Here is a 19,856-nt window from a genome sequence, read left to right as displayed (position 1 = left end):
TCGCTTTTCACTTAAAAATCCTAAGATTTTAAATCTTAATGATTTTGGCAGAACATTCCTAGAATTATCACCAAATCAATTTGTCTCCCTCTTTCAAAGGAGAAATACAAACATTTAGGATAATTACTTCAGATAATCCTATTAAAGCCATTAGTAAACTAGATTGTTTCAAATTTAAGTCAAAAGCTACCTAAACTAGTTTGGTGCTCACATCTATCTTGTGTGTGTGTGTGTGTGTGTGTGTGTGTGTACTTTAAAAGTATTCTAAATTCAGACAGAAACAAGAGGGGGTAAGGGAAAAGGCGAAGAAACAGAGGATAAGGGAGAGATTCTTGTGAAGAGTGGGGAGTGTAAATTGTAGTAGCAAGGTAATGGGTAGTAAAGCAGAGGAGTCAGAAGGAATAGGAAATAAGTGTTATTAACATAACAACACAACATAACATAACAACAATGATTAGGAGTAGATCTTATTAGGGAAAAAAAACAGAGCTAATAATCATTGATCTCAAAGTTAAAACTAAAATAGATTTAATCATAAAAGGAAAAATAGAGAAAACTACACTATATACCAGCCATATAAATCAAGATTGTTTTAGTTTCTACAAACCTGTCAGATTGGCTAAGATGACAGAAAAAAATAATGATGAATGTTGGAGGGGATGCGGGATTGTTGGTGGAGTTGTGAACGAACCCAACCATTCTGGAGAGCAGTCTGGAATTATGCCCAAAAAGTTATCAAACGGTGCATACCCTTTGATCCAGCAGTGTTTCTACTGGGCTTATACCCCAAAGAGATACTAAAGAAGGGAAAGGGACCTGTATGTGGCAAAATGTTTGTGGCAGCCCTGTTTGTAGTGTCTAGAAGCTGGAAATTGAAAGGATGCCCATCAATTGGAGAATGGTTGGGTAAAGTGTGGTATATGAATGTTATGGAATATTATTATTCTGTAAGAAATGACCAGCAGGATGAATACAGAGAGGCTTGGAGAGACTTACATGACCTGATGCTAAGTGAAATGAGCAGAACCACTTCAACAACGATACTGTATGAAGATGTATTCTGATGGAAGTAGATTTCTTTGACAAAGAGACCTAACTCGGTTTCAATTGATCAACGATGGACAGAAGCAGCTACACCCAAAGAAAGAACACTGGGAAATGAATGTAAACTATTTGCATTTTTGTTTTTCTTCCCGGGTTATTTTTACCTTCTGAATCCAATTCTTCCTATGCAACAAGAGAACTGTTCAGTTCTGCAAACATATATTGTATCTAGGATATACTGCAACATATTTAACATATATAGGACTGCTTGCCATCTATGGGAGGGGGTAAAGGAAGGGAGGAGAAAAATCGGAACAGAAGTGAGTACAAGGATTGATAATGTTGTAAAAAATTACCCTGGCATGGTTCTGTCAATAAAAAGTTATTATTTAAAAAAAAAAAAAAAGAATTTCTCAGACCTAAAAAAAAAAAAAAAAGGTTGTGTTAGTTTTATACAATTTAAAATAACTAGAGAGCATAAGTTTGGAATATTGCAATGGTATAGGAAATAATGACTTAGTAGATTTAGAAAAATATAGATTGTGGATTTAGAAAATATAGAAATATTTAGACTTAAGAAGAATTAAGTTATTCACCTTCAAAAAACAGAAGACAAATAATCACAAATGTTCATGAACATGCATGTGAATATATGTACAAGCATATGTATGTAAGTATAATAAATACATCCACACTTAATTGCTGTCTTCTTGGGGGGAAAGGAGGAGAAGATGGAAGAAAGGAAAGGAAAAAAGAATTAAAATTGCACAGGAAAGAACAAAAGAAAACCTACAAGGAAGAAAAAAAAAAAAGTAGCTCTAACTAAACATACTACATAATATTTATTACAGAGACTCTTAAAATGGACATTTATAGCCTCATTTTGAATTCTCTCATATTCTGCTGTGCCCATGGCAATGTTTTTTTTTCTTTTTTCCATTTTGAAATGAATAAAAAATAAAATTGAAAAAAAGATAATAAAATTTCTTTTAAAAAATAAAATGGATTAGTAGGGAAGGTATTTCCGTAATCTTGCACTTAGTAAAAGTAACTTAATTTTAGCCTGCCATTCAACAGTTTAGTACTTCAATTACATTATTTCACTAACCAAATAATTTATTAATCTATTTTAGCTTTTCCTACAGAAAATTTTTCATTCTAATTAACCACTGGATAGGTATAAATGAAAGAAAAAAGCAAACTTCATTCAGCCTTAAAGATGGAAGCAAACTGGAGTAAAAATACTCTACAGGGGAAAAAAAAAAAAAGGAATGTAGCCTGAAAGAACAAATTCATGAAATTACAAATTTCACTTACTCTATTAAGTAAAAACTATATTCACCTACCATACTAATTGTTCAAAAATGCAAACAAGAATACTGTAAGCAAATTATCTTTATTCTTCTTGTAAGGTTTAATGCAGTTTTATTTAAGGAATGGGAAGACTCAAACGCAAGGTTTGGAGAAAACTTTTGCATATAATTTATGTTACATTTTGGCTCCCCCTGCTGCACAGAGAAGATTATTTAAATTAACTGTTAAAACTAATGATTTGGTATCACAATGTGTTAAGTGAGCATGACACCATACGATGGAACCTCTGGATTAGAGATAATAATTCTTAAGCACATGAAAATTTCATTTCTCAGAATATAAGAGAAATGAAAAACTAATATTCTAGACAAAATATTAAACTACTTGGTAGAATAAAAGTGCAGCAAGATTTTTTTCAAGAAATTACATTATGCTATCACTTGCAAGAGTCAGTGCTAGATACTGTTAGACATTTATCATAGCCTTTAGAGAAACATATTTCAATAAATTCAGATGTGGTCCCATGACCTACAATACCAAAAGTGAAAATGGCTAGAAAAATATGGTGGGGTGGCTGAAAAATGAAACTAATGACATAATTAATAATGGTTACTTTGTACCATTTATGAGATGGTTCTATGGTTAACTCAGATTCAAAAAAGGACAAGTTTAAAAGGTTAAAACAGATTAAAACAGAGATATATAATCAAGAGAATACATTAAAAAGTGACATGAGCCCAAAAATTATACAGGTTAAAATTAAGAATGAGCTGTAGTTAAGTTGGGACTTAGCAGAAAACAAAAGTTTTGTTTTTGTTTGTTTTTTGCTATGTTCAGGGTATGTGTTCCATAATAAAAAAATTGTATTAAGCATCTATGACAGTCACTGTGCTAAATGCTAGGTACACAAATTAAAACATGGGACAGTACCTGCTTTCAAAAATTTACATTCAACACATTCACAGATAAGTACCTAGAGGATATATACCAAATAAAGACAAAGTGGTGAGACTGATAATTGAGGTAATGAGTCACTTTGAAGCAAGTGGCACTAATGCTGAGCCTCAAAGGGCACTAATGTTGCAAATGGCAGATACAAGGAAACCGACTCTTCCAAAGACAGCCTGTATAAAAGGGGGGAATCACATGAGAAGCCTCAAACATAAGTGTGAGACAGATTCTAAAAGACTCTAAAATGACAATGGAATATCTATTTTGTACAACTATAAGGAAAAGAATTGATTAGAAGAAAGCGTGAGGAACTAAATAAAACTTTTCATCACCACTGATAGCAAGCTAGAAGTGACTTATACTTTAGGAATATCAATTTGGCAACTATGTGAGTGAAGAATTTAAAAGGGGAGAGACCAAAGGCAAGACCAATTATGAGACCAGAAAGTAGTCCAGGCTATGACAAGCCTGCACTAGAGTTGTTATGGTATAAGCAAAAAAAAAAAAAAAAAAAAAAGATAGATTCAAAAAAACTTCAAGGAAAAACAATCAGCAAGACTTGGCAATTGAATGGCATTAATGAGGTAAGGGCAATTTCAGAGTCAAGAATAACTCTTTAGGCTATGAAGAAGAATGGTGATTTCTTCCACAAAAATAAAGAATGGAAGAAGGAAAAGAGGGAAAAGTGCATGATTTAGATGCAGGGGTCCTCAAACTTTTTAAATAGGGAGCCAGTTCACTGTCCCTCAGACTGTTGGAGAGCCGGACTATAGTAAAAACAAAAACTTTGTTTTGTGGGCCTTTAAATAAAGAAACTTCATAGCCGTGGGTGAGGGGGATAAAAGTACTCAACAGCTGCATCTGGCCCGTGGGCTATAGTTTGAGGATCCCTGGAAACTTTAGAGAATGGTATGGGGTCCATCCAGCCCTCAGGTCCTATAAGGCCTATAAAATCATTTGCTAAGGTGATGCTAAAGCTAACTGAGCTGGGTACAACAAATATGCACTAATGTTCATAGCAACCATTTTTGTAGAAGCAAGGAACTAGAAACTGACTGGATGCCCATCAATTGGAGAATAGCTGAATAAGTTATGGTATATGGATGTTATGGAATATTAATGTTCTATAAGAAATGATCAGCAGGATGATTTCAGAGATGCTTTGAGAGACTTACATGAATTGATGCTAAGGGAAGTGAGCAGAACCAGATCATTGTACAAGGCAACAGCAAGATTATATGATGTAGACGTGGTTCTGTTCAACAATGAGATGATTCAGGCCAGTTCCAGGTCTTGTGAAGAAGAGAGCCATCTACACCCAGGGAGAGGATTGTGGGAACTGAGTGTAGATCACAATATAGTATTTTCACTCTTTTTATTGTTGTTTGCTTGCATTTTATTTTCTTTCTCATTTTTTCCTTTTTGACCTGATTTTTCTTGTGCAGCATAATTGTGGAAATATATATATGCAAGAATTTCACATGTTTAACATATATATAAGAAGAGGATACACTTGTGTTAGGACCTCCATAAGACAAGGGAAAGAAGCTGGCACAGTGGGGGAAAGGAAGCTGAGTCCAAGATAGTTGTTAACATGGATTCTGTAATGACTATTAATGGGTTAGAACTTTCCTTCTTCACAGAGATACAGGACAATGGAGTTACATAACTAGTCATTTAGAAAGGTTTCTATAGAAGGAAACCAGTATTTCTATCATTTACAATCACTGTTTCTGATAAAGGCTTCATTTCTAAATTATATAGAAAAATGAGTCAAATTTATAAGAATGCAATTGATTCCCCATTTTTTTTAAATTATCATTTGATAAGTGGTCAAAGGATATGAACAGGCAATTTTCACATGAAGAATGAAAATCATCTACTTCATGAAAAAAAGTGCTCTAAATTACAATTGATTAGAAAAATGAAAATTAAAACAACTGAGATACAGACAAACATCTATCAGGTTAGCTAAGATGATAGGAAAAGATAATGATAAATACTGGAGGGGATATGAGAAACCTGTAACATTAATGCATTGTTGGTGGAATTACGAACTGATTCAATCATTCTGGAGAGCAATTTGGAACCATGCCCAAAGGCTAGAAAACTGTACATACTCTTTGATTCAACAGTCTCACTACTGGGTCTATATCCCCAAAGATCCACATGTACAAAAATTTTTGCAGCAGCTCTTTTTTGTGTGGTAGCAAAGAATTGGAAATTGAGGGAATACCCATCAAAAAGGGAATGGCTAAATAAGTCATGGTATATGAATATAATGGATTATTATTGTTCTATAAGAAATGATGGACAGGCAAATTTTAAAAAAAAATCAGAAAGACTTACATGATACTGAGGTTAAGTGAACAGAACCAGAACATTGTATTCATTGATAGCAACATGTGATGATTAACTATAATAAACTGAACTCTTCTCAGCAAAAATAGTGATACAAAACAATTCCACTAGACTAATTTTTCACATTCAGAAAAAGAACTATGAAGATGGAATGCAGATTGAAGCATATTATTTTCACTTTTTTGTGTTTTTCTTTCTCATGACTTTTCCCCTTTGTTCTAATTTTTCTTTAACAACATGAGTATACAGAAATAAGTTTAAAATGATTGAACATGTATAACCTATATCAGATTGCTTATTGTCTTTGAAAGAAGGAAGGGATGAAGAGAGGGAGAAATTTTTGGAACTTTTACAAAAATGAATGTTGAAAATTATCTTTACATGTAATTGAAAAAAACAAAATACTATTAAGTGAAAAAAAAATCAGAAAGGCTTCTGACATCCAAAACTGCTTGACATTTGGTGATCTTTTGTTGGTAAACTCTAAATGACTTTAGAGATTCCTGTCACTGCCAGAAACCACAGAATCAGTCTTGACTAGCTCAAGGACAAGATACACAAAAGCTACAGATGTCCAAAACCTTGTTCAAGACTTTCTAAACTTCCAGCTGCCTGCTTATTGTGGCAATTGATGTCTTGTCCTTTAATCTGTATCTACACATGTCCTCTCCTTTAACCCTCACTCCCCACTCCAAAGCCCCTAGACACTATAATATCTCACCCTTTTCCCACTCCTCTTTGAGCATCTGAGTATTCCCTCCCTCTCTGTTCCCTTGTAGAAGCTCCTCTCCCCTTCAAATCTTTTCTCAGACAATAAATGCTTTTAACTGTTACATATCAGACTCTGTTTCATTTCAGGTCTCTTTCTGGATTTGAGGGTCTTTAGTTAACATAATGGAGCAAAGGAATAGAAAAGACTGAGTCATAATGATTAGAGGCTATATGATAGCTCCTCAATGACCTGTTGTGTTCTTAACTAAGTTCCTTTACTTCCATGCATGGTACCTCATCACTTACATGAAGAGGTAAATAATATCTCTAAAATCTCTTATAATTATAAATTCTTTGATTTTAATTATCTTGCCCAGCAGTGTCATACTCTTTTCTCCGTCTTTTCCCTTTTAAATAAACACTAGATATATACAGCCTTTCTGTGTTTCAAGGCAACAGGATTAAGAAGGAAAAAAAAACAGAAAATATGGTTGTAGCATGAACAGAAGAAAAAGAAAAAGTAACCAGGGACTGGGAAAATCCAGGCAATTCACTGTCATGAGTCCAATATATGAAAAGTTTAAAAATTATTTAAAGTCTTGAATTCAAAGACAAAATATCTAATCTCTGATTAGAAAGAGCGAGAATAGCAAGGCTTACATCCCAAGACTAGATTTTCACAGAATTGTGTATTAAATGAGAAGTAAGCACCCAGGAACAAGCCACTTCTAATCCTAAAATTCAAATAATCTACTAAATATCAGCTTAAATTATGTCCTCTATTAGTGAACATCACTTTTCAGCACTGTCATTTAATATGTATACTTACCCTTTTGAAATCAAAGCCCCTCCCTAAGAATGAGGCTCATCCTTGATTCTACAGCATAATCACTTATCCAATGCAATTTAATTATATAACTACAAGATTAAATTCAAATTAACACATTCAGTTTGACATTTTCAAATTACATTCTGCATTATAACTTACTTTGAATAAAATGTTACTATACAAGTTAACGCCTATATAAGTAAATGTAAACCAAAGATTAATTATGACTTCTGAGGCAAAGAAAAATAGCCTATGTCCATTTTAATAATAATTAGGAAATGATCTATTTTTATATAGTAGGTTTTTCTTATACAAAGAAAAAAGTAAATATACTAAAATGTTTCCAAATGTACTTTCTTCTTCTAAATCTAAAGTACATGGCATTTGTCATAAAAAATGAATTCAAGTTATATTTATTAAGTGCTATTAAGATAATCCCTGACCTATCCTCAAGAAGTTTACAATCTAATATAAGAGACATGTAAGGAAATAAATGTAAACAAGCTATAAATAAAATAAAGAGTAAATAATTAACAGAGGGAAGGAAAGCATAAAGAATTAAGAGGATTTGAAAAAGACTTCCTATAAATGAGATAATTTTACTTGGGACTTAAAGGAAGCCAGAGAAGTCAGGAGAGTTTAGGAGGGAGAGCATTCTAGACATGGGGGACACCCTCCAGAGAAAATGTCCAAAGCCAAGAATTGGAGTGCCTTGTCTGTATAAGAGCCAGGAAGCCAGCATCACTAGAGCAAAGACTGTCAAGGAATAAGCTGGAAGAAGACTGTTAAAAGGGGGCTACTTACGATGGGTTTTTGAATTCCAGAGAATTTTGTAGTTGATCCTCAAAAGTAATAGGGAGCTGCTGGAGTTTACTGAATAGGAGATATCATGATTGGACCTTTGTTATAGGAAAATCACTTAAGTGGTTAAATAGAGGATGAAACAGAATGGGGAAACCTGACACTAGCAGATACTATCTCACCCAAAAAGACTACTGCAACAATCAAGCACAAAGTGATGAGACCCTGTACTAAGAGGTGGCAGTATGAGAAGAGACAAGGGGCCACACAGGAGAGATGTTGCCAAGGCTTGTTGATTTCACCCTTGCAATCTTTGGGCACTCCCTAAAAAGGTCCAAACTCTATAGGCTCCTGAGGCATCTAAGACTATTTATATACCTGTCATAACTAGTCCTTTCTTGAAATTCAAAGAACTTATTAGGCTAGTCAAGTCCCCTCATTTTACAGGAAACCAAGACCTATCAGTGACTAACTCTAGGAAATAATTTCCAACTACTTCCCCTAACTAGTCTTAACTAGATTACTTAACAAAGGCTTGGACAACACAGTTTTCCAAGAAAAAAATTCAATCTATCAACAACCATATAAAAAATTATCCAAATCATTATGTAAACACCTCACATACAACAAATACCAATGTTGGAAAGGCAAAATGCACTACTGATAGAGCAATATATTTGATTCAACCATTTTGAAAACAATTTTGAATTATACTAGAAAAGTCATCACACTGTAATTATCCTTTTTCTCAGAAATGTCACTACTAAGTATATACCTCAAGGACATTAAAGATAAAATGAAAGGTCTCATGTGTATGAAAACATTTATAGCAGCAGTAAATAATTGGGAGCAAAATGGGTGTCCATCAAACTGGGAAATAAATGAACAAACTGTGATTGATTACCGTGCCTTCAGAAATGAGTACGAAGCATTTCCTCAAATATGATTTCCCCTATTTTACAGACAAGGAGACTAAAATTCAAAGAAGTTAGGTAAATCATATATATAGGCATGATCACATGTCTAATATAAAGTCCAGTGCTAGCTCCACTACATTACATTGTCTATAATGAGTTAAAGTTATAAGATTCAGAGCTTAAAAGGTCCAAAGGAATCACCAAATCCAAATTCCTCATTTTAAAAGTGGGGACACTAAAGCCCACAAGGATTATATGACCTGCCCTAAGTCACCCAGATAGTAAGAGGCAAAGCTGGGATCCAATCTCCCATTCTCTACTCTAGTATTCTAACACCAACATCCCAGTACATCTCTGAAAATACATCCTCTTATTTTCTTATGAGATTACTCAGTCTAAAAATGTTTGTGGCAGCCCTGTTTGTAGTGGCTAGAAACTGGAAATTGAATGGATGCCCATCAGTTGGAGAATGGCTGGGTAAATTGTGGTATATGAATGTTATGGAATATTATTGTTCTGTAAGAAATGACCAGCAGGATGAATACAGAGAGGCTTGGCGAGACTTACATGAACTGATGCTAAGTGAAATGAGCAGAACCAGGAGATCATTATACATTTCGACAACGATATTGTATGAGGATATATTCTGATGGAAGTGGACTTCTTTGACAAAGAGATCTGAGTTTCAATTGATAAATGATGGACAGAAGCAGCTACACCCAAAGAAAGAACACTGGGAAACGAATGTGAACTATCTGCATCTTTGTTTTTCTTCCCGGGTTATTTTTACCTTCTGAATCCAATTCTCCCTGTGCAACAAGAGAACTGTTTGGTTCTGCAAACATATATTGTATCTAGGATATACTGGAACATATCTAACATATATAGGACTGCTTGCCATCTAGGGGAGGGGGTAGAAGAGGGGTGGGGGGGGAATCGGAACAGAAATGAGTGCAAGGGATAATGTTGTAAAAAAATTACCCTGGCATGGATTCTGTCAATATAAAGTTATTATTAAATAAAATAAAATAAAAAAGAAAGAGATTACTCAGGCTACAAGTTAAACACAATGCAAGTAGAACAATCAAAAAAAAATTTAAAAACCAGGAACAAAACTAATTAAAGGAAGCACACTGACAACCACATGAAAAAAGCTGATTGTTTCAACTGCTCTCCAAGATTCCTGGCAGCTAAAATATAAAGGAAAAGGCTCTTCAAAGATTTTTTTTTTCTAATACAAGGAAATAAAAAAATTCATCCCCAAAGATATATTTTCCTAAAATTAAATTTTAATAGGACTATCAGGTAAATTAACACAAGCATGTAGTTATAAATTTTAAGAGAATCAAGTTGAATAACTTGCAGTACAAATATATCTTCACTCTCTATTCCTTTTATCCATTCATTCAAAAACCTTTTTTGTTAAGTATCTAACATATTCCTCCAAAGAAATCTTAGGTGGCACTGAAGTTGACCCTATGTCACATGGTTGAAACTGGTTAGACATTTAAAACCCTACAGTCACATGTTTGGATATATCCCTATAATGAGCAAGTTTAGCTAGACGGAAATTACAGGATCACAGAATCTTATAATTAGAAAAGGCTTTTAAAGGTGATCAATCTGAAGCCCTCTTTTTAAGAGTAGAAAAACTGAAGCCAAGAGGTTTAAATAAGGGGGAGGGGGAAAGAAGTGCATCCCAGAGACATACATGTTAAATGTTAATCAGTTGGATTCAAAACTGGCTGGAAATCTAAACCCAAAAAGTTATTATTTCTTAGTTATTATATCATTAATTGGATATCAATTTGGGACAACGTCCCCAACATTGTCTCATTCCCTCCCAAGAACTCAGCAGGAGCATAGCCTGATATCACCCAGGTGTTGTCATTTAACCCTGCCCTTCCTCCAAAAACAAAAAAACAAAAACAGTTCCATTTTCCTGGCTGCCACAGTTTATCAAACTCACACTGTAGGTTTTGTTCCTGGGCATTATGCTCTTGAAAGGTAAATGTGTTCATCATATTTAGTCCTACCCACATAGATGCTACCAGGAAGCTTTCTGGACAGTTTCATGCTACATCCCTTTATTCCCCCTTTAGTCTCCAAAAGAGCACGCCAGGTTCTACCCTAGTCATCTGTGTTCTTATCTTATGAGAATTTACCATATCTCTAGTCTAACCCAACAAACTGCCCTTCCTCCAACTTCCATAACAATACATAGTACATTTACCCTCTTTTAACTTCTCCTCAACCTACTACTCACTTCCCACATTTCTAGCTATAGGAATAATATTCAAATCAATATTACCATTTCTGGAAAGGACTTGACAATAAAATACCTTATCATTCCATTCGCCCATTCCTATGACTTTCCAAAAGGAAATACCTATCCCAGGCCACCATTTTTCTATAAATATGTTATCTTCCCTATTAGAATGTAAGTTCCTTAAGGACAGGGATTTTTTTTTTTTTATATATTTGTATCCCCAATGTTTAGCATCATGTCAGCCATAAAATAAACAATTAATAAATGTCTTTTTTATTCATTATTTGTTCAGTTTCCCAGGAATCCTTGCTTGGCATGTTGCTATTTCACTTTCTTATCAGTGATTTTGTAAAAAGGTCAAATGGTATATTTGTAAAAAAGAGGAGTCGAAATGAAAATGGAAAGCTAACACAATGGGTTCAAAGTTGGGACTGAAAAAGATTTAGACAAACAGGGCCAAATCAGATAAGATTAAATTTTACAATGATACCTGTAAAAAGCCTTATTATTCTTAGCTTGAAAAAAAAATCATCTTCCTAAATATAAGACAAAAGAGCTATGATTAGACAGAAATCCATGAGGAAAAAATATAAAGGTTTTAAAGGACTGAAAGCTCAATAAGAATCCACATTATGAAATACTAGTCAGGAAAATTAATGCACTAAGGCTGTACCAGGACTAAGGAGAGTGCAGTGGACAGAGCAATACATAGGGAGTCAAAGAAGTGCAGATACTGTGTCTAAGCTGTCTCAGATTCCCCATTCATAAAAAAGGGATAACAGGATGTATCTCTTTTTTTTTTTTTTTTTGCTCATTGTAACCATAGAAACAAGGTACTGACATCATATCCTCCCAGAAGACTTGCAGAATCAAAAGGTTTCTCTTAAAGAAACAGAAGTAAAATCTTTCCATTCTTAGTTCAAATGAAAACTCTCCATAAAATAAGATACATCTCAAAGAGCAGACAATGGAGATGAACCAAGCTAGGTTTATCGTGAATTGGTAACACAGTAATAAACATACTTATTCTGTACCAAGTTCAAACAACTCATCCTTACAAGTAACTGCAACTGTCCTTCTCATTGGAAGTTATCAGAAAAGATTTTAAAATTAACTATTCACTGCCATTAATTTTTCGGACTTTTGAAAACCAAATTTTAAAACTTAGAAGATACTATACCTGTCCTTTTAATCACAGAGGCTCACAGCCTGGTAGAATTTCTCAACTGCCGTTCTCCCTCACTATCTCTGCAGAGAGTCATCTGCGAAGTACTGTCTATTTTACCTCCTCAGCAACTCTCCCATCTACCTCTCAATATACTGACAGATGGGAAAACCAAAACCCTAGTTCACATCTTTATCACATTTTGACAAGGCTATTGTAATCCTCCTAACTGGTCTCCCTGCCAGATGTTTCTATCCTCTCCAAACCATCCTCCACAGAAGTATTGGTAATGCTCATATAACAAAGATTTAACTATGTTATTCTCCTGTTCATAAACAAACTGCAGAGGCTCTCTATTACCACTAGTATTGAATAATAACGTCTCAGTGTTTATTGTTTAAAACCTTTCACAATATGACACCAGCCTACTTTTCTATATTCGCCTTCAATCACTCTGCTTTCTGGCCAAAATGACCCCCTGCTCTGTTCTTTAAAACATTCCATCTCCTGCTTTTACCTTTTTGAACAGACAGTCCATTTACCCTTATAATGCACTTCTTCCTCTCTTCTGGATCTTAACATCCCTAAATGTCTTCAATGTTTAGCTCAAGTGCCATCCCTTATATGAAGCTTTACTTAATCAGCCTGACCCCCAACAGCTAGTTCTTCTCTACTCTAAAATTACCTTGTATTGATTGTCTGTATTTATGTACACATATGCATTTTTATTTGTTTGTCTATATGCATACACACATGCAAACAATTGTACCTGCATGCCTCTCTATATATACATGCATAAATACAAAGATATACACACATATATAATTATATACTTTTATGCATATACAGTGTTCCGTACTACAACATAAACTGCAAGACAGCAGATTGGGAAAAGAGAATGTTTTATCTTTGTGTTCCCAGGGCCTACTGGATACATCACAGGGACTTCATAAAGGCTCATTAATAGATTTTAGGTCAACTGTACTTTGAGGAAAGAAAATTGAGGCCAAAGATTTTATGACTTTCCCCAGTTCACATACTGAATTGTTAGTTGAAAACTAGAATCCAAACCAACTGACTTTCAGTTCATGCTTTTCCTAGAAGAGCACAGTCCTCATGTTTTCAATTTGCATTCATGATTTACATTCTAATTTTGGATAATTTTTGAACACATTTATGCAAAAATTATATAAAGTAACAAAGAGTCAAGTAAAGTAACATGCAGGGAGAGCTAGGTGGCTCAGCAGATACAGTACCAGAACTGGGGCCAGCAAGACCCAAGTTCAAATCCAATTTCAGACACTTATGAACTAGCTGCATGACTCCGGGCAAACTGCCCCTCCCCACAAAAACAACATGCATTTAAATTACAATCTGAATTTGCTATTCCCTCACTTAATTAAGACAAAGAAATTTTAAAGTTTCAACTATAGTAATTTTTTAAAATAAATGAAATTTGCAAATGAAACTTTGCAAACCTTAGAGTGCTATATAAATATTAACATCATTAACATTATTATTATTATTATTAAAAAACAAACAAGAACAGTGCTAATCTAACATTAGATTTTATGACAGGATGACCAAGAGAAAAGGTTACGCATAAAAATAAGCAGATTTATGTAATCATGGGAAAATAATTTTTCAGTAATAGAGGTAACAAATAAAAACTAAATTCCTTAATTTCACATACAAGGACCTCCACCACTGAAACCACATTATGTTCCATCTAAAATGAACTACTTACCAATCCAGAAACATGTTCTGAAATTTTTCACTTTCAAGTCTCTGCTCATACCATTTCCCACCAACTATACTGCCTCCTCCTTCCACTACTTCTATCTGCTGAAAGACTGGTTATGTTTCAAAGTATAGTTCAAAGACCACATAATTCACAAGGCCTTCTGTGATACTCTCAGGCAGAATAAAATCCTTTCCCTTTCTGAATTCTCATGGATTTAGTTGTACCTCCCCCCAAGATAAAGCTGAATTTAAATGTATAGTTTATTTGGATGCATGACTACCTACTATCTTTCACACATCTCCTGGGAGACAGAATTTATTCTCCTCAGGACCATACATACTGCATTGCTTTATAACAGTGGATATTTGATATTTGTTGAATTGTTTGTAAAAAACACATTGTCACCCTAATCTCTAATAGTTTAAAGGACTAAATATCACTTTAATAAATTCACCACACTTAAACAAAAGTCAACAAGCAATAACAACAGTTTAAAAGCACACATAGTACCAGAATTTGACTAAACTTCTTGATGTTCAAAGCAGGCTATTTCTGATTTCATGTCTTTAAAAAAAAGAATATTAATTCCATATTTTAGAATTAAAATCACATGAAAAGTTGCAATGATGGTTTTTATCTTTTTAAAGAATTATTATTAGCGATTAACCATTTCAATATGCTTTACCTTTGTTGAAAGTATTTTAAAGATGCTCTGTTCAGGTATTATAGGATGAATAAGTGAAAGCTTTAAACTATAGTCCTCTCCAGATGGAAGTTTCACCACTGCAGACAACTATTGAATAAAGACATTATTAAACTTTAGGATAAAATAGTAATATTAAAATTAGCTCTAAGAACTTGAACACTTCTAGGTTATATATTATTCAAACAAAATATCATATTTGAGGTAGAAACCTTAAAATATTCTGTTTAATTGGTATCAGACATAGGCATTTAAATGTGAACTAGAAAACAAATAGAAAATATTTCAAAGAAAAAAAAATTTGCACCATATTAACATTCTTTCATGTTGACCTTCCTCGGGTTTCTATGAATAGAAAGAAATAATAAGTACTTAGCTATGTTTCACTTTTGAGTCCCAAGAGAACTTATGCAAAACAGACTAATAATCTCATAATTTCATTTAATTCTTCACCTAAAATTATCCACCACCAAATTTAACTGTCATAAACTTTTAGTCTACAAATAACCACCAAGTTACTACATCATATTTACTAAGGATACAATGAAATTTAAAATTGCTACAGATTTCAAACATAAAAACTAGAACCATTATATATAAATATATTACTAAAGAGATTAACAACATTTCTTAGCATTAACAAATTGGTTCTATACTAAATCTATAAGCTAGAAAAAAAAATTTTATATTGTTTTCAAAAAGTATACCTACATCTATGGTATGATTTGTCATGTTATTGATATTTTAAACTCATTTTAAGCTAATAATACTTAAATGATTAATCTAGATTTTTTTATATTAATTCAATAAAGAATAGGACTAATGCACATACACTGTATTTGCAGTTAATTCTATTTTAGATCAACAAGCAACTGCAAATTAGATTCAAAGAAAGTAGTCACCTCATTTTCTGAAAACTCCACATTTATGTTATTCTTCTGAACATTCTTGATCATAAGTGTAATGATTACTTGTGATTCTGTTTGGTACCAATCATACCTTTAAAAGTAAGCACAAAGAATTCCAACCAGATGAGAAACATAAAACAAAGTGGAACTGCAGAAAAGATAGGGAAAATTAAATCAAGGAATTATAACAATTGTGTAGGAGAAATAAATTGTTTTCCTTGTAACAAATATAAGGAATTATTAAGAACAAGACAGCTACACTTAACTATAGCAAAGTCAAAATTTATATGCAATAAAACTCAAAACAGATTTAAAATATATAACAAAAATTCCTATAAAATATATTATAATGCTAAAAAAGAAAAAATGGTCACATTGACAATTTCTAATCCACAAAAGGTAAATAGTAAAAAGATATGAACAATTTTCAATTTAACAATTCTTGACCTTGAGATGTAAATTAAAATAACTTTGAGGCTCTATCAACCTCATATCCATCAAACTGACAAAAATAACTAAATTCAAAGAGATTTAATCCTAGCAGGGTTCTAAAAAAACATGTATACTCATTTCACTGCCTGCAAAAATGCAAACTTGCATGATCTTTTTAGAGCATAATCTGGTAATACCCAGTAAAAGTTACAAGAACAATCATATTCCTTTACTCAATAATTCCATGGTTGGAGATATACTGTGAAAGTCTTAATCGCAAACAAAATAAAGAGTAAGATATTGAAAGATGTTCATAGCAATTTTAACATCATTGCAAAAAAAATGGAAACAACCTAAATATCCAATATTAGAAGAATCATTATGTAAAATGACTAAAAAGTATGAGAAAGAAAAAGAATCTAGAAAGACTTGGGAAATAACAGAAATTTTAAAACAAAAAGATGAAACCTAAAGGAATAGAGTACATACTAACTAGAAATACAAGAGGACAAGTGAATGAGAATAAACAGCATCCAAAGGACTCAAAAGAGTAACTGGAAAAAAATTTGTACACTGAAATTAAGATAAACGTAAATAGATACTAAGTAATTTTAGTTAGGTATGCTGACACTCAATGTTTTTTAGAAAACACTTAAAATTTTAAAAGGATAAAAAAACACAAAAATTTAATTCAGTAATAGTCCTAATTAATAAAATCTACAATACAAAAATTTATAATATGGAAATAGATGTTACATTTTAGTTCTCTGTCTAATCCCATCATTATAAGATTACTTGAAAGTATTTACTACCAAAATAAGACAGACCAGTTACCAACAAAAATCACTGACATTTTATCAAGAAAAAAAAAAAGTCTTAAAAATAACAAGGGCTCCACCTTGAGGGACAAAACAGCAAAGCAAGTTTCTGGTTATTGTAGGTAATATCTAAATAGAGTCACAAACACCCTGTTCAGTTGTTGAGGGTATTAATGTGATTCTTTAAGTGGCATTCCTAATCTTGTTTTATTTAAGTTAATATTAAATTACTTTTTTTAATTCCCTCAATACATACCAAGTGATGATAGATACAAAGTACAAGAATGTTAAAATGATACAAGGATATATCTTAGCAACAATTAAAATTTTTATGTAGAGCTGAGCATTTAAAAAACACAACTATAGGGAGTTCTCACTGCTCTCACCAGTGTTGTTAAAGCAAAGACCTAATTCTGTTCAGTTTCAGCATCAAAGTTGTCAATACTGAGACTGCTCAAGCATAAAGTAATGCATTAGAAAAACAATGTCATGAATGTACACATATGTTTTGCAGTGCTTAAGAGTGCTGGTCTCTCTTAAGTCCAAGGGCCCAAGTTTCTATTCTACATTGGCCACCTTGTTCCAGATCTTTTCTTTTCCATTAAGAACATAACAAGGGCAGAATACTCTGTTAAGATTTTCAACCTCCTTTACTAATGTTGAAATGTGCCTTCCTTAAATGGATTATATGGGGAAAGTAATCCAAATCTTACATAAAATCCCCCAAAAAACCCCAGTTCAAAATATGTAGAGGAGGGCTAATATAATGAAAAATTAAAATACTGGTAGTTTTCCATCATTACCTACCAGTTTTTTACCAGTTTAAATTTTTATTATCAATACATAATTATCCGTTATGATCTATAAAATACATGCTAACTCCCTGGAAAGCCTCAGGATCAGTCAGAGTCAATAGAAATCAAAGTTCTTGGTCTTTAGGGGGAGAAATGAAGGAGGCAAGCAAGCTACCATGCAGCTTGCCAAAAATTGCATCCTGGATTCTGGAGTCCGGAGTCTCCAGCTTCTCTCCTCCTTTCCTGCCTTCCAAGTGACTCTGACTTCTATCCCTTAGCGAACCAATCCTTGCCTATGATTATCTCAACACCAAACATTCAGCAAGCACCAATGGTGAGAAGAGCCATTTATCCAAATATATGCTAATAGAGTTATTATCTCACAACAAATAGGTAATTAGCCTTAAATATTCTCATGTCTAATTCAAGCATACCTTTTTGGAGTTTCAGCCCTCTACATCTCCCACTTTCTTTTGTTTTACAACTCAGGTAGTCACTCTCCCTGATTTCTCAGGGAGGTGAGAACCCCAAAAAAGAGGTGATCATGCCCCTCCCCCCAACCCCTCATCTCACTCCCACCCACCCCCAACCCAGCCCACTTCTCAGGACAGGGGGTGAAAACACCAAAAAGGAGCTGATCATGCCCTCCCTGACTTCTCAGGAAGACAGATGAAAAACACCAAAGGGAAGTAGGGAGTCAAGCCAGATACTGCTAGCAGGTTTCTGGGCTGAAGGATCTTACCTGAAACAGGTATGCACAAACTCATTAGCATGGGAGGTATTACACAAGCACATAGCAATAAAGCACAGGCTAGCAGTGATGACTCTCCCCACAGTCAGTGCAGGCTCAATGTGGTGTAACAAACATGAATTGTACATGCAAGTAGTGATATAACAAACAATATAAATCAACATGGTGTTGTAAAAGATTTCCAGAAATCCTAGAAGGAGAGTATGTAAATAAAATCATACATATGCCTCCTTCAATGATCAATTACCAAATTCCCATATTTCCTATATTCTTTATCCCACTAACCTGGAAAAAAGATATGTTTTCCCAAACAAAAAAATTTTCATGAAAATCTAAAATTATTGGAAAAGTTCAGCATCTGTAATAACTAAGGTGCTATGTGTTTTTCTAGTCTCATCTCCCTTGCTCTTCCAAAGGTAAGAAAAGAATATATGTAACTGGTTTTTCAACAAAAGATGGGAAGCAGTCTAAAACAATCACCTCTGTCAGGGATAGGACTAGCTTGCAAGCAATTTATCATTCCTGTACTGTTAATCCATATATAACAATTAGTCTTCTGTCATGGATGGCCTTCTGTCAAGGCTGCCATCCTTATTAAGCTTAAAGTGTTTCTATGAAAATTTCATAGTAATGAAAGTAAAATGAGAGGCATAATATATTAAATTTTCACGGCTTACTGTTTTCTTACTTTGGCATTACTAATTTACTAAGCTACTATAACTGTTAGATTTTAAGAGAAGGAAGCTGACTGATCCTAATTTATGGAAAGGTGATGAAGGAATATGACATCAGATATCAGATAAAATAACTTCAAGATAAAAGTAAATTCAAGAGAGGGTTATTTGAAATAAACTGAAATACCAGTACTATTCACTAAATACTCGGGGAATTAATTTTGTAATGCAATGGTGAAATATAAGAAGTTATTTTAAAATTGTAGAAGATCTTCCTTGAAGGAAATAATGATCCTTCCTAACCTACCCAACTCCCCAACAACAGTCACTTTAATGAACAATTTAACACTGTTTTAGAAAAATACTTACTTGATTTTTGATTGTTGAGTTTGCTGCTGTACAATCTGAGACATGTTGAATTAAAAAAATTTTACAAGTTAGACTGGCAATTATTGTATATCAAAATGCATTTACTTTCAAACTTAATATTTAACAGCTTGATAAAGTATATTGATAATGGAAAAGCTAAATGAAAACTTGACTCAAAAATAAAAGGTCTCTGGCTTTAAAGGAAAAAATTGTAAACACTGTTTTTTATTCTTCTTTATAAACATGTGGAATCCCTCTAGTAATTTTCTTTAAAATTTGCTTGTCTTTATAACTGTATTCA

General features: G+C 33.3%; 1 protein-coding gene across 1 annotated transcript in view; it reads right to left on the bottom strand.

Annotated features, from left to right (window-relative positions):
- SUGT1 (SGT1 homolog, MIS12 kinetochore complex assembly cochaperone) overlaps positions 1-19,856 on the bottom strand; it is a 64,668-nt gene that overhangs the window by 20,386 nt on the left and 24,426 nt on the right. Inside the window, exons 8-10 of the mRNA XM_051983881.1 lie at positions 19,556-19,590; positions 15,712-15,808; positions 14,792-14,899 (exon numbers count right to left, since the gene is read on the bottom strand). Coding sequence (XP_051839841.1) covers positions 14,792-14,899; positions 15,712-15,808; positions 19,556-19,590 — 240 coding nt within the window. The remainder of the gene's footprint in view (positions 1-14,791; positions 14,900-15,711; positions 15,809-19,555; positions 19,591-19,856) is intronic.

The sequence above is a fragment of the Antechinus flavipes genome, chromosome 3 (assembly GCF_016432865.1).
Source record: "Antechinus flavipes isolate AdamAnt ecotype Samford, QLD, Australia chromosome 3, AdamAnt_v2, whole genome shotgun sequence".
Lineage (NCBI taxonomy): Eukaryota > Metazoa > Chordata > Mammalia > Dasyuromorphia > Dasyuridae > Antechinus > Antechinus flavipes.
This window is presented reverse-complemented; position numbering and strand designations above follow the sequence as displayed.